General features: G+C 38.5%; 1 protein-coding gene across 5 annotated transcripts in view; it reads right to left on the reverse strand.

The window, feature by feature from the left end:
- Il1rap (interleukin 1 receptor accessory protein) overlaps positions 1-14,608 on the reverse strand; it is a 130,417-nt gene that overhangs the window by 41,342 nt on the left and 74,467 nt on the right. For all 5 annotated transcript variants that reach the window (XM_010624104.3, XM_010624107.2, XM_010624108.3 and 2 more), the window contains exons 3-4: positions 4,820-5,105; positions 1,062-1,248 (exon numbers count right to left, since the gene is read on the reverse strand). In XM_010624104.3, coding sequence (XP_010622406.1) covers positions 1,062-1,248; positions 4,820-5,105 — 473 coding nt within the window. The remainder of the gene's footprint in view (positions 1-1,061; positions 1,249-4,819; positions 5,106-14,608) is intronic.

The following is a 14,608-nucleotide window of genomic DNA, read 5'->3' on the forward strand; positions in this document are numbered from 1 at the left end:
TAGCAGTTTAGAGGATTCAAAATTTTCCACCATGACTGTAGAATTCTTTTCGCCCTTGAATTCAGCCAACTCTTGCTACGTGTATTTGGGCGTAGTGTACTGCATCGTTAGAAGACATCGTTGTATTTGTATGTCTTCCTGATGAAATGATCTTTTCATTATTATGAAATGTCTTTAACTCTAGTACTACTCATTGTCTTAAGCCATACTACCTGATATTTCTACACCCACTCTAATGTCACTCAGTAGTGTTTGTAAACGTTTTCTGCATCTCATGTCCTACTAACTTTACAGCTTTATGTGTTATGTGTGTTTGTCTGCATTTGTTATGTTCTCGGTTTAGCTTCATTTCTGAAAAAAATGTATTTCCTTCAGTCTAAGTGTGCAATGAGTTGTATAATTTCAGGCCTTTTCTAAATGTATTTACTGATGTCTTAGGGCTGTTAATGGCTGTGTTGATATCAGTTCTTGGGTATAACTTCTCATTGAGTATTGCTATAACTACTGCCCTTGAGGTTTTGGCTCTGGCATACGTGGAGACTCGATGAGATTTGAGGCTGTGCTGTTGCCAGCAGTGTCACCTTCCAACACTTTCATTTATTGATTACACATTTTCCAAAGCCCTCAGGTGTGGAAAAGACCACAGACGGATGGTGCCCACAAATGAGGGCAAACAGGGAAATGCATTCAAATAGTAAATGACAGTGCTGACTCATCAAGGAGCTGAAATTCACCAGATGAGTCAGCATCTTCTGGCTTCTGTAAGTAGTGAGTGGAAGTTGGAAAACATTGCTCAAAATGTGTCCCACAGGAAGTCAGCAGAAATATTTCAGTTTGGGTACTCCAGTGAGTGTAAGTTAAGAAACAGTGGTCTGCGGCAAAGCAACATTTTACCTCTTTCTTTTAAACAGTACCAAATGAAATGGTGAAAGATTTGTATGAAGTTATTAATGAAGAAATAAAAAAAAAACTGAGGATAAAGCAATCTGAGTTTCTACATTTAATGCAGCAAATAACTATTGCCATTCTAGAAAGGATAAAATTTGCTCGAATTTGCTTACCATATACCAAGTGACATTTGGCTTGACAGTGGAAGGGAAATAGCCATCCACATTTGGACAAGTGATCTTCTGAATACCATCTTCTACATACAACTTTTCCACTGGGAGTTTCATGGAGGATTTGAAACAGCTGTCTTTTTGAACAACTTCCAGGGGGAACGCAACTTTGCTGCAATATGTAGTATTTCTGAAAAGAGAAATGTGCAATGATTAGGTAGTTTCTTTTGCATTTGATTTAGCATTGCAATCATATTAAAACAAACTCAACTGCTACCTCATTTATACGTATACATTTGTGTAAACAAATGAATGATGGAAGCATTTCCTATATCAACTGACATCACAGAATTCTTAAAAATTATCTATTTTTTTTCCTTCTGTACCATGGATCAAACTCAGGACCATGAGCTGGCAAGACAGGCACAGTGCAGTGCCATTGAGCTAAATCCCTGGCCCAAATTATCTATTCTTAACGTATTAAACTACTTTTACTTTATATAAGCACCTAAAAGTGTGTATATGTTTAACATTTTTCACTTAAACCATTTTCAATATTAGTATTAGCAAAGCAAAGGCAAGAATGAAATATTTATGCATAGCTGATAATAGTTAAAACAACCTTTGGAAAAGAACTGTTTGCAGGGTAAGTGATAACGTCTTTGGTTTTGGCCTAAGAACCTTATGTCTGGAAGTTTTTGTTTGTTTTTCTGTTTGTTTTCCACGTGGTAGAGACAGGGAAAAGTGGAAATGGTGACACACATTATCAAATGAGAAAATCCTGGAATAAACCAAAGAATCAAAAAGATTGTAAAGAAAACTATACTACAACCATTTAAAATTGCTATCAGCCCTTGTAAAACCAAACAAATATGAAGGGCAAAAATAAACACATAAGTCTTTCTTAGAATTAAAAAAATTCTAATTTTTTAGATTTAAAAAACTTCTGGGAAATTGCAGTTTTCCTTCTGGCTAGAGAGTTCACATCTCCATTATCTTCTACCTACCCCACGTCTCAGTTAGGGCTCCCATTCATGATTTACCAGGGAAATTTATTTGACTAAACTGATCACATTTTGAAATGATGTAGTTATATTCTAGATATGTATCAATATCCTCTGTAAAATTTAAGTTCCACATTTTTGTTTATTGTATTTATTGAATATAGTATAGCATCTAAACTTTTAGTAGGTGATAAATAATGTAAAACTTGTATGTATATATCTGTGTCGGGAAAATAGAATAATAAAAGAAAACACAGAATAATAAAATAACTACCTAGGTAATGGAACAACGAGTCTTAACTGTCCATCTTTACTGCTCATTTTTAGCTGCAGGACCAAACCCATAGTAGACATTCAATGACTCATAAACCAATACTGAGTACAGTGGAAGAGATGGGGCATTCTTTCCCAAACAGGAGGGGAAAGGTGCTACAAATCAGGTTTTGAGAGTCATAGGAACATGGCAAGGGGGAATATCAGGTATGATCTCTGTCTACCAACCGAAGGTACACTTGGATTCCATAGGTAGAAGTCATTGAGGGAGTATTCTCACTTAATATTACGGTACAGCTTCTGATTTTAACAAAAGCAATGACCAGTGGTTGAACTGGCTTTTGCAACTCTTAAAGTGAATAACTGGAGCAAAAATATAAACTGCAAAATATGGGAAGACGAATCTCACTTCATAGTTTAAAAGACATCCAGTCAGGGAGCTACATGGCTCTGTTGGAGCCTATTTTGAGTTTAGGAATCACTGCAGGGCCATGGGAAGTTTTTAAGGCTTCCTAGCAGACAATTTCAGTCCTAGGTTTGCTGAAGCGATGAAGATAAGCAGACAGTTAACTGAAAAACAGACCATCTGGAAATTGATAAATAACACTTAAAGATACATGCAGACATTACCATTCAAGCAGCTCTACTCCTGCAATGGAAGAAGATGACAGAAGACTGGATAAGAGTTTCAAGCAAGCAGTGGATAATTAAACAGAAGAGGTACAGATGCAGAAGTGGGAGAATATGCTGTAGAGACCAGAATCAAAGGGAACACAGAGAATGAGTGCTCCCCACGGATTCGCTCGTGTTCACTTGGGAAATACCTAACGGATTAACAACTGCCGGTGACGAGAAGGAGCTGAAAGAGCCTGCAGGCCGATGTTCTCATGGTGCAGACGAAGACATGCAAAATCCAGATGTGACCACGACTTGCCTAAATTCATCAGGGGAGCAGCGATGGAGCGGGCACGATGGCCTGGCTTCTCGGCCTGCTCATCGGTGCTCGTTCCAGTGCCATCTGTTTTAACTTATGTCAGGTCGTATTAAGATAAGGGCACATGAGTATTCATATGTCAGCCTGGAGTCCGTTTCGGTGAAATCAGTGTCAGGCGAAAGCAGCAGAAGGGACTATGTAGGCTGCATAGACCAAAGGCATCTTTAGCGATAAGAAGAAGTCCTCTTCATATAATCGTAACATAGCTTACAGTTATCAAGACATAGTTATAGTCTTCAATCAGAGAATTGCTAGCATTCATGAGAGAAAAGGGATACAGGACTACTACTTATTATGCCTGAACTACGTTCGCCACTACCCCACATTCATCTAGAGCAGTTCAAACGCACAGTGCCTTAGAATTTGACTGTTTTTAGGAATGGGGCCCTTAAAGATATAATTAAGTAAAATAAGTTCATAAGGCTGGGCCCTAGGCTATTACTACCAGTGTCCTTAGAAGAGAACATTAGGACACAGACACAGACAACCACAAGACTACACGAAGATGTGGAGAGAGGATGATCATGTAGAAGTCAAGGAGAGATTCAGTGGGGATGAAATCCACCCTGCCAACTTTAATCGGAGACTTCCAGCCTCCAGAATTGTGCAAAAATTAATTTCTGTTGCGTAAGCCATCTGGACTGTGGCATTTTGTTGCTGCATTTCTGGAAAACAATATTCCTGTTAAGGATTTTGTAGAAAATTATGTTCAATGAACAGCAATGAAAAAAAATGGAAGTTTAGAAAAGTACAGCCTGGTAGCGAAAAAGAAACTGTAAGTCTAAAGTAACCAAAGAAGTAAGGCTTAAAATAGTTATTCTTTGCTGGCGCCTCAGTTCTTTTTTGTTTGCTTTTGTTTTGTTTCACTTGCCAAACCAAACATTAATCCTAATCCGTTATAAAAGGAAAATAGGCACGTTGAGGATAAAACATACAATTTACAAAGATGTCCAAGACAAAAATGGATTTGATACACTGTGCAGTAATGGCTAGCTGCTTTAGATTAAGTAAGATTCCTCAGGATGTGGTGCTCACTTGCTTCTTAAGGGAATTTTGGTAGAAAAGCTTAAAAATATTGTCCTAAATATATTTACTGTCTCCCAAATATTCCTTCTTCCAAAAAAGCACTCTGAGTGCCTCTATTGTGCCAAACACTTTGAAAGATGCCAAGAACAACAGACATAAACAAGTCCTACTCCCTGCCCTGTGTAATTTCTAAGGAAATGGATGCCTCCAGGTGAGCCCCACGAGTTGGTGGGTTCTGAGGCTGTGGAAAAGCAGCGAATAAACAAGGTGACTTTAGACCACTGTGACAGATGTCACAGGAACCCCTGGTGGAAAATGTTCTCAGAGGCACAGGACAGCTCTTCCTCAGCCTCTCTATCTAAATGGTTCCTTTCCCTCCTCGCCTTGGAGGCGCACTCCTAATCCGAATAAAGGACTGGGACTCCAAGAGGAGAAAGAAAAGCTACTGCTGAGAGTTAAGTTACCTCAACATGCAGGTATAGTTGCCTGTGTCGTTGAGAAGGGTGGGCCGGAACCAGAGCACGTCCTTCTCCTTACTAATGCGGTTCTCAGGGAGCCGGAAGTTAATTGGCTCCTCAAGGTCCCGGTCCTGCCTAGTCCAATACCAGATCAGAGTGAGGCCAGCTGAATGGGCTGTGCTGTAGTTAAACTTCAGGAAGTGTTCAAAGAGTGGGCACTTGATTCGAGCGGGTTCATCTTCAAATACTTGGATTTGTCTCATGGTATCGAGTCCCCAGTCATCACAGCGTTCTGGAAGAATCACAAAGAAAAAAAAAGGGACGGATGAGTCACTTCACAGTAAAGGCCTTTGCAGGACACACTTTCTCCTCCAAAAATCATCTTAAAACACTGTTCCTTGTTTCAAGCAAGCATACACACATATGCTTATGCATATTAGATATATAACTTTTAAGCCTAGTTTCTCATTTCAGTTCACTTCTAAAATTTTTAGTTCTAAGTATAATATTAGAAAGCATAAAATTTCCGTCATATTTTAAGTACCGGTATTTTAAAATAATGTGGTCATGTTACCCTTTTATTAATATCCAATGGAATATTGATTTGACTATACATCAAAACAACCCAGAGTCCTATAAACAAGCTTTCTTTTAACCATTAAAAGTTCCATACTGTTTTTTCCTTGAACTTGTACTCTTTCTACTATCCCCTCGCAAAATTTACTTTAATGGAATCTGTTTGATAAATTTTAAATTTTTTTCAACGTATTGTCTTGAGCAATATATAGTATTCTAAGTATTGAAAATGTGTTTAAGATTACAGTATATGCAGTTGAAATAATGCATGTTTTCTGCTTTTTCATGAGTAATTTTTAAATATAAAATGTTACTGTCATCCTGCCTCAATAATCTGAATGGGTTGGTCTTGAATGAGAGGGATTAGGTGAGTTGAAAATGAATTATTTACATGTTATCATTGGGGAACATTTTCATACCCAGAAACAAAAGGTCACTCCATTCTATAACCTCCTCCAGTAAAGCACCCAGTCTGTGTACCTTTACATCACAAAGGCTCACTTTCAAATGGCAGAGGGCTAGGATTACAGGGAAAAGTAAAAATGGGGCTGTTTTTGCAGATTCTGGCTTCCCGAACTGTCAAGTAATCATTAAAAACAGTCTCCAATCAGAAACGAAAGTGTTTTCCATCTCCTGAATCTGATCTGCCCTCTGACACATTGACCAAAACAATGCAGCAAAAATCACAGTGTGGCAAAGCAAACCTAGGATTTAGAAGCTTTTGCTTTTCAGTTGGAACCTTGTTGCCACTGTGAAACCGGCTGAAGAAAGCTGGCTATTGAATAAAAGAACACAGGGAAGGGAGATGAAGTCTCCCTGCTGCAACTGCCACCTCCAAAAGCCTGCAGCCCAGCCCTTCCACAGCTGACCAAGGTTGTGTGAGCTCAGATCAGCTCAGCCAGGAGGCTCACAGGCTCCAGAGCAAAAAACGCATGTGCCACAAATAAAAGGAAATTATGTCACTGAACTTCGTGATTGTTTGTAAGGCAACATTTTTGTAGCAGTTGTGACTGTTAAAACAACTGAGGAGAAGTTGCTTTCCTTTTGATGAAAGCAAAGAATTCAAATCCTTCTGAACTGCAAAATGATTTGACATTAAGTACTAAATCTAAGCAAATTAAACAGACTGCCGCTTCAAGACTCAATGAATGAATATTTCTCGCTATGCTTTCATTAGAAGTACCTTTTAAAATGGAACATGCAGAGAGACTTGGAAAAATAAAAAGATTGTTTGTATCAGTACCTGTACAAAATGTTACTAAAATCTTCACCCTATCACGTTCATTAACTGTACAGTATTTTCACTAACACTGCGAAGTTACAAAATGAGCTCCTTTGGTTTATGAAAAATTACACCTATAGTTTTCTGCTAAACACAACACATTTAATATATGCATACAACTTCCCTCCTCTGTTAAACTCCACTAAAACAGAAATCTTCTAGGCATAATTGCAAAGAAGGGCAAGTTCCAGGGAAAAGACAATGGAAACGTGAAAATGGACAAGTGGTAACCAGCAGGGGAGCAAGCTGAGGAAGAAACCAATCTTCAATTCACCCTGTTGAAAAGATCCGGGAACTATCAGCCACCTGGAGAAGGAAGGAGCCAATAGGGCTTGCTATTCACACAGTATTTCTGGTTCTCCTCCCAGGCATACTTTGAGATTGTATTTTTCTGCACCTTTGAAGTAAGGAGAGACTGTCCGACTTCTTATGGTTAAAATGATTCGAGGGTCACTCTGCAATGGGTATTTTAACAGCTAGAGAACATTTCATCAAGGTCTCTTCTGCTCCACCCTGGCAAATATGAACAGAGGTACTAAGCCTCCTCCCTTAGCTTGGGTCTCTGACACAAGATAGCAGATCTTTGCTACTAAATCATAGATGAAAGGGATTTGCTTGTTACCCATACCAATAATATATCCTAACCTGGTAAAGACAAAGGATATCTCAGGGCATCCATGGTGACAGTGGTGAAATAAAGAGAATCAGGTGACATGTGACAGCTGTGGCATCTTTTGTTTCAGTCCCACTCTTCCAGTACTGGGCACCTTTCCCTGAGGGCAGCCGGACCTTTACCTTCTAGGTAGGAAAGGGAAAGAATCCTCAGTGGGAAATTCAACCACACTAAGCAGAAAGACCTAACAGTTTCATACCGCAGGCTTTTTACTACATGTAGCCATACCACCAAAAAAAAGAAAGCTCAAAGCTCCTAACAAGTTTCACATACATTTGTTTTAGAATTTCTAATCAGCTTCTTAAATATGAACAAACAACCCAAGAAGACATCTGAGAAAAATCTCTGCAACAAAATATAGCGTCCAATAAAACAAAGTAAAAGAAGTGCGTAAAAAATTGAGATTACCTTACCCAAGGGGAAATAAAACCCTTAAATATACTATCATTACCATCTCGAGAAAGATAAGGAGCCCGGTGTGATGGCGCACACCTGTAATACCAGAACTTGGGAGGCTGAGGCAGGAGGATTGCTGTGAGTTCGAGGTCAGTCTCAACTACATAGTGAGACCCTGTCTCAAAAAAAAAAAAAAAAAAAAACCCAAAAAACAGAAAGATAAGGAATCTATTGCCTTCACGACAAGAAGAGGATGCTATAACAAAGAAATATTCAGTCAAAGAGCTGATCAAAATTAAAAACAGAATTGTAAACATAAAACCTTAATACATGATTTTTTTTTAAAATTAAAGTTGTGGATTCTGTGGAGATGTAGGGTAAAGAGAAAAGTACATAATACAGCTAAGTAGAAAATAGCTCAGATTGTTAGGAGACCAGCCTAGGAATTTCAGTATTTCTATAAGAGAAGCCCTCCCAAATGGGGAAAAATAAAAAGGAGAAAATTCTCAATTAAATATTTGAAACAAAAAATCCAGAAACAACCTTGTTTTTATACCCCATGATTCACAATGATTGAAAACACTTCTGACACTAATATGCTTTGATAAAATAGTAAAAATAGTAAGAGAGAAGATTTTATAAACTAGCCAGGAGTATAAATGGGCACACACACACAAAAAAAGGACACATATAATATCAGGAGGAAAAATTGATTTTTGAAGTCTGAAAAGCATGAATGGAAACTAGAAGGAAGTGAAGTAATGCATAAGACAGAAAATGATGTCCAAACCCAAATCTAAAAGTAAGGAAAGAATGGGTTGCGCAGGACACATTTCCCGACAAATAAAGATTACACCAATTTAGTTTTCCTGTACTTGTTATCATGAAACTCCTGGGTATTTGTGCCATTGATGTTAGAGAATAAAATAAGAAAGGAAAACAAGGGATCCCAGAACAGGGAATTTAATGCAAAAGACAGATGAAAGAATCCCTACAATGACAGAAAGTTCTGGAATAACAGCTATGAAGCGGGGCTTAGGAGTGAACCAGTGTGAACAGAAGGAAACTAAATTCACCAGTAAAAGAAAACCAACTGAAAAATTTAAAATGGTTTCCTAGAGACACATATTAAAGTAAACACATGGAAAAATGCAATGAATAACTTCCAAAAATAGGAAAGGGAACATAATTATGCATAGTCCATTAATACGTAAGTCATTAATGAAATGATTTTTAATTCAACCAAGTATGCAATGATATTATATTGAGAAGAATGGAGAGGGAAAGTAGAGGAAACAGTACTTCAGATAATCCTTTCACTGTAACCAAAAAGTGAAAATACAGTGCCTGGGGTTGACTGAATTAAAAATATAGCCAAATACACACAGTTGTTAACAAAGTATAGATAGGAAATGCCACAGGAAAAAAATAAAGTACTCAAATATGGTTGTCTCTGAAGAGGAAAATTAAGGCAGAAAGAATACAATCAAATGGGTAAGTCTTCCCATATGTTGATCCCCAAACATCTCTGTGTATGTATCTTTTAAAATAATACTTAGAGAAAAGGAAAGAAATATCTACAGTATCATAAAATCTGTAGAGCCATTCTCTGTATACTTTCGCTTTGGAAAAGTCTTTATTTTTGCAATTCCAAAAATAGTGTTTCTATTTATTAGTATGGCAGTGATTTTACTTTTGAATTATACAGTATGTAGTTTGGAAGAGAAAGACAGCGGATGAAAGGTAGAACTTTATCCTATCATGTGTGTTCTCAGTGAAATCAGGTGCCACAGCCCTCTGAACTTCCTAAAGATACTCTCAGGCTGTTCGGAGAGGCATCTCCTTTACGACTGCAGTTTGCTGGGGATTTCGCGCAGTGGTTCTGCCGCCTGCCTTGCAAGCGCAAGGTCCAGAGTTCGATCCCCGGTACCAAAGAAACAAAACAAAAAACAAAATAAAACTGCACTGTTTGACCCAAACTGGAATGACGGTAGAGATAAGACTTGAATGAAAGTTGGCGTCCTTTGCGCAAGGATAGAGCACGTCACAATCCTAGTCTACAGCAAATCACAGCCTACCGCACCCCAGCAGGAGCACAGACGGCAGTGCTGTCAGGACTGTTATAAGAACACACAGGTACACTGGAAACCCTGCTGGGGTTAACAGTGCCTTTATGAATAAAGGCTTTCTGACACCAGTATTACTTTGTGTCACTGTGGCCCCTGGAGGTCTTCACAGCCCTCAGCAATGACTAATAGTAAGCCAGATAAGAAATCAAGGAAGAGCCACCCTTCCTTTTGAAAAGGAGAAGAATTTGACTGTGAAAGAAGAGAAAGAAAAAAAGAGGTAGGCAATAATCTCAACCACACTCGGGCCAAAGAAGTTAGGAAGAAATATGAAATAGAGTTTGGCTGATCACGAGGACAGACTCTGACTGCGGTAGAGACTGTCTGGGTACTCATTAGTCCTATTTTGTTTTCCTTGGCCCACATGAAAACTATTTATCACTAGTGACTTGGCTCTGGTCAGAGGAATGTGGCTGGTCAAAGAAATGCTGTATAACCTGAAACCCCTGCATAACTGGGGTTTACCTCTACCCTTCCAGGGAGACACTGGAGACCAGAAATGTTTTAAAAGGGGCAATGTCCCAAGATGCAGGGGTCTCTGTCCTTGCCACTACCTGGAGCTCAAGAATGCAACCTGATTTCAAGGGACTGTGATGTGAGCGAAAAATAGACCTCCGTTGTGACAAGCCACTGAGATCTGCCATGGCAACCAGTCCTGCCTACTGTAACTAATAAGGGGGGAGTTTTCCTTTTATAACACGAGTTAATAAATTGGAAGCAAATCAAATCAAATTAAATTATTTTAAAAATAGTAATAATGGTCCTTACAGACTTAAATGCAGAGAAAGCATTACGATGTTTGGCTGATTCACCTGACTTAGTATGTTTTCTATCGAATTAAATGTGAGACATTTCAGGGAAAACATAAATATACCTGCCCTCTCCTTGACAAAGGAGACTTTGACTTGCCCTCTGTGGGCAAAACACGTATATCTCTAAAGTAAATAAGACTCCTTAATTATAGAATTGGAAAACATTCACATTAACATTCATAAATATTAGCAAAAATGCCAGTATTTTTGAGAATGATCTTTGGGGATATTTGTCCAGTTGAAATTTGTTCTGAATGTTTTTAACTCTCTCTCTCCAGCTAGCTACCTGAGGGTATTTTGTCAGAGCTTTTTAAATTATTCAAAGAACAAATAAAAATAAAATCTATGGCAACAGGCTGGAATGCCATGCAATAGCAAATTAATTCTATGATTCACTGCAGGCACCAGCCTCAGAAAAGTCAGGGAAAGGCTGTTATGCAAATAGGTTTGTCTCTAATAACAGCAAAGCGAGTTTAGCAAATTATTACTTGTTTCAGCTCTCCCTTCTCCTCCAGTTTGCTCCGCAGTGGAAGTCCTTTCTAAATTGGCCCTTCAAAGTGGGGGAGCCACGAAGTGAACCTTTCGTGCAGCCAAATGATTTCTTAAGGCTGAGACAGGGTGGCACGGAGGACTGATGGAAATGTGCCCCGCCAAGTCACGGGAAAACCCAACCCACCCACGCTCCTGACAGCAATTAGCATTTATATAGCAGGGTATACATTTTAACTAATTAATCTCACAACACCCTCTTGGGCTTTTCATGCCCATTCCCACATTACACGCCAGGAAACCGAGACAGAGAGATTAATTGACTTACTTTTGCCTGAGTGGTAGCACAAGTAAAAGCTGCCCGCACATAGATCTAGGACGCTTGTCCCAAATCTATGCTTACACATTCAAAGCAGGATATTTCCCACAGGAAAGCTGTTTATGTATTTGTATTTATTAAATATTGATTGAGAACAATGCTGGGAACAAGGCAGTGTGCTGAGTGCTGGGGTAGAGAGACCTGTAAGTATAAAAACTCGGGAAGCTCAGGTATAGAAAAGAAATCAAAAATTTGAATGGTGGATGACTAAAAGTAGAACTGCTTTCTACGTGTAATTATTTGCTGCGTGCAACTTACTTCTGTTATGACCTAGGTTAAAATGCTTCTTCTTTTAAACTCAATGTCCACATGTAGAACTTACCTGTATTACAATGCTGTATGAGAATTAAAAGGCCCAGCATATGGAAGGGACTCAGTGCCCTTGTGTCAGCCAGCTTTCCACTACTGTAAAAAATGCTCGAGACAGGGAGGGGGATTTAACTCGGTGCTGCCGCCTGCCTCGCAAACACAAGGACCTCAGTTCAATCCCTGGTACCAAAACAAACAAACAAACAAACAAACAAAAATGCTTGAGACAAATCAACTTAAAAATAGGAAAGTGCTTTTTTTGGTTTTTTGGGGTATTTTTTTTGCTTATGATTTCAGAGGCTTCGGTCCACACGTGGTGGCTTGGCCCTGTTGTGGCACTGTATATCATGGTGGGAACGTGTGGTAGGAAAGTCTGAGTCACCTTCGGATGGCTAGGACTCGAAGGGGAGACAGTGAGGAAGACGACAGGGTCCCAAGATTCCCAAGTGACCTAAATTTCTCCCGCTAGGCTCTACCCCCTTAAAAGATCCAACACTTCCCAATTGTACCATGGGCTGGTGACCAAGTTTTCAACAGATGCTCTTCTGGGAGATGTTCAAGATTCAAACTCTATTAATACATTAGCTGAATCCGCATGGCAAATCAGAATGGATTACAGTCCATCAACAAGTTAATAATCTTCCTTAACACAAAGGTACATATATAAAAATAAATGAATTAAGTGAACTAATGTAACAAGGGCCTAGAGGCTGCTTTTGATACAAAGACCAACTTTTCTCTTGGTCCTGTAGATATGCTCAATGAATAACTATAAGTAGGATAAAAGCTTGGCATCTCTACCTTCATTTTCCATCTGTTTCTTCCCTACCTTAATTTCTGGGTCAGATTCCTGCTTAACTGTACATGTAGAAATGTTATTCATATAAGAGATGTCTGCTTAAAAGCTGGTAATAAAAGATTGATTAGGCCTTAATGTTAACCTCTTTCATATCCCTTCAAGGCTGAAGACAGCAAGAAAAGAGTAACTGAGGTATTATCAAGATTCTGGAATCAGCAAGCCTGGCAGGCAGATCACCCTATAATAAATCTGCTTTCTTATGCAGAGGCAGAAGCAATTATGCCGCTTCTGGAACTGAGGCTTTCCCCCTAGGCAGGAGCAATCTTCTCACCATGGGAATCAAATTGCCGCTGCAAAGAATAATGACTTTTCCAGGACCTCGAAGCACCAAATCTGAGGCAAAGATCAACCATACCACTGTTGGACTAGTCTCCTTATCTTCCCAGTGTGGCTACTCTGAATATTAATTTTTTCCTCCATTTGTTTTTATGTTTCTTTTTGTGGGGCGAGGTTGGACCTGGGTAGCTGGGACTCCCAAAATTCTGCAGTAACACTAACTGAATAAAGCTTCTACACAGAAGCATCATAACATATCATCCACATTATATTATACACTGTATTATTATAAACAAGTTATAATGGTGGAGGTAGCACTTCTGACACCAGATTGAGGTCAATATCTGCTTACACTCCAAACACAGAAATACTGTAAATGAGGTCACTCTAAAAACCTTCCCATTGGTTTCAAAATGTCTGTTTTCTTATGTAGGTCTTTGATCCATTTTGATTTGACCTTAGTACAGGGTGAGAGATAGATATTCTAGTTTTTATTTCCAACAGAAGCTGCATAACTACAGGAAGATAATATAGGGGAAAGACTTGAAGCTACCAGCACAGATGAAGATCTTCAGAACTCCAACAGCTCAGAAAATGATATCAACAAACAATAAATGGAATTACATCAAATGAAAGTCTTCTGCACAGGAAAGAAAACAATCAACAGAGTGAAAAGACAACCCACAGTATTGGGAACATTTTTGCCAGCAACTCTTCTGATAAAACACTAATACCTAGAATATATAAAGAATTCACAAAAAGTAACCCCCCAAATAAATGACTCCCCAAAAATGGGTGAATAAACATCATAAACACTTCTCAAAAGAAATAAAATTGGCCAAGTAGGCCCTGAAAGTGTTTGTCATCTTCAGCCATTAGGGAAATACAAATCAGAACAACTCTGAGATTTTACCCCAATCAGTATGGTTATCATCAAGAATATGATAAGCAACAAGTGCTGATGAAGCTGTGAAAAAAAAAGGAATCTTTCTACATTGTTTTGGGATTTTAAACTTGAACAACCACTATGGAAGTCATTATGGAGATTCCTCAACAAAGCAAAAATACTAATTCCTTTAGACCTAGCTATATCTCCTCTAGGTATGTTCTTTTTTTTTTCTTTTTCTTTTTTTTTTTTTTGTACCAGGGATTGAACTCGGGTCCTTGTGCACTTTTGAGGCAGGTGGCAGAACCACTGAGCTAAATCCCCGACCCTCTAGGTATATTCTTGAAGGAATTACAGACATCAAAATACACTCATACATGCATACTCATGTTTATAGCAGTTCAATTCATAACAGCTAAGCTCTGGAAACAGCCTAGATGCCCACCAACAGATGAATAAAGAAAATGTGGTCTATAGACATAATGGTATGTATTCAGCCATAAAAAGTGAAATAATATTTGAAGGAAAGTAAGTGGAACATGAGCGCACAATGCTAAGTGATATAATTCAAACACAGAGCACAATATAACATGGTTTCTTTTATATAGGAAAGCTAAAATATAAATAAATAAAATAAAAATAGGAGAGGATGGTAGGAAACTAAAGACAGATTTTTTTTAGAAATGGGTAAGGGAATTAAAAATGATTAAGATAAATTATATATGAATTCTA

Source organism: Fukomys damarensis, unplaced genomic scaffold (assembly GCF_012274545.1).
Source record: "Fukomys damarensis isolate Sample0158 unplaced genomic scaffold, DMR_v1.0_HiC HiC_scaffold_12, whole genome shotgun sequence".
Taxonomy (NCBI): domain Eukaryota; kingdom Metazoa; phylum Chordata; class Mammalia; order Rodentia; family Bathyergidae; genus Fukomys; species Fukomys damarensis.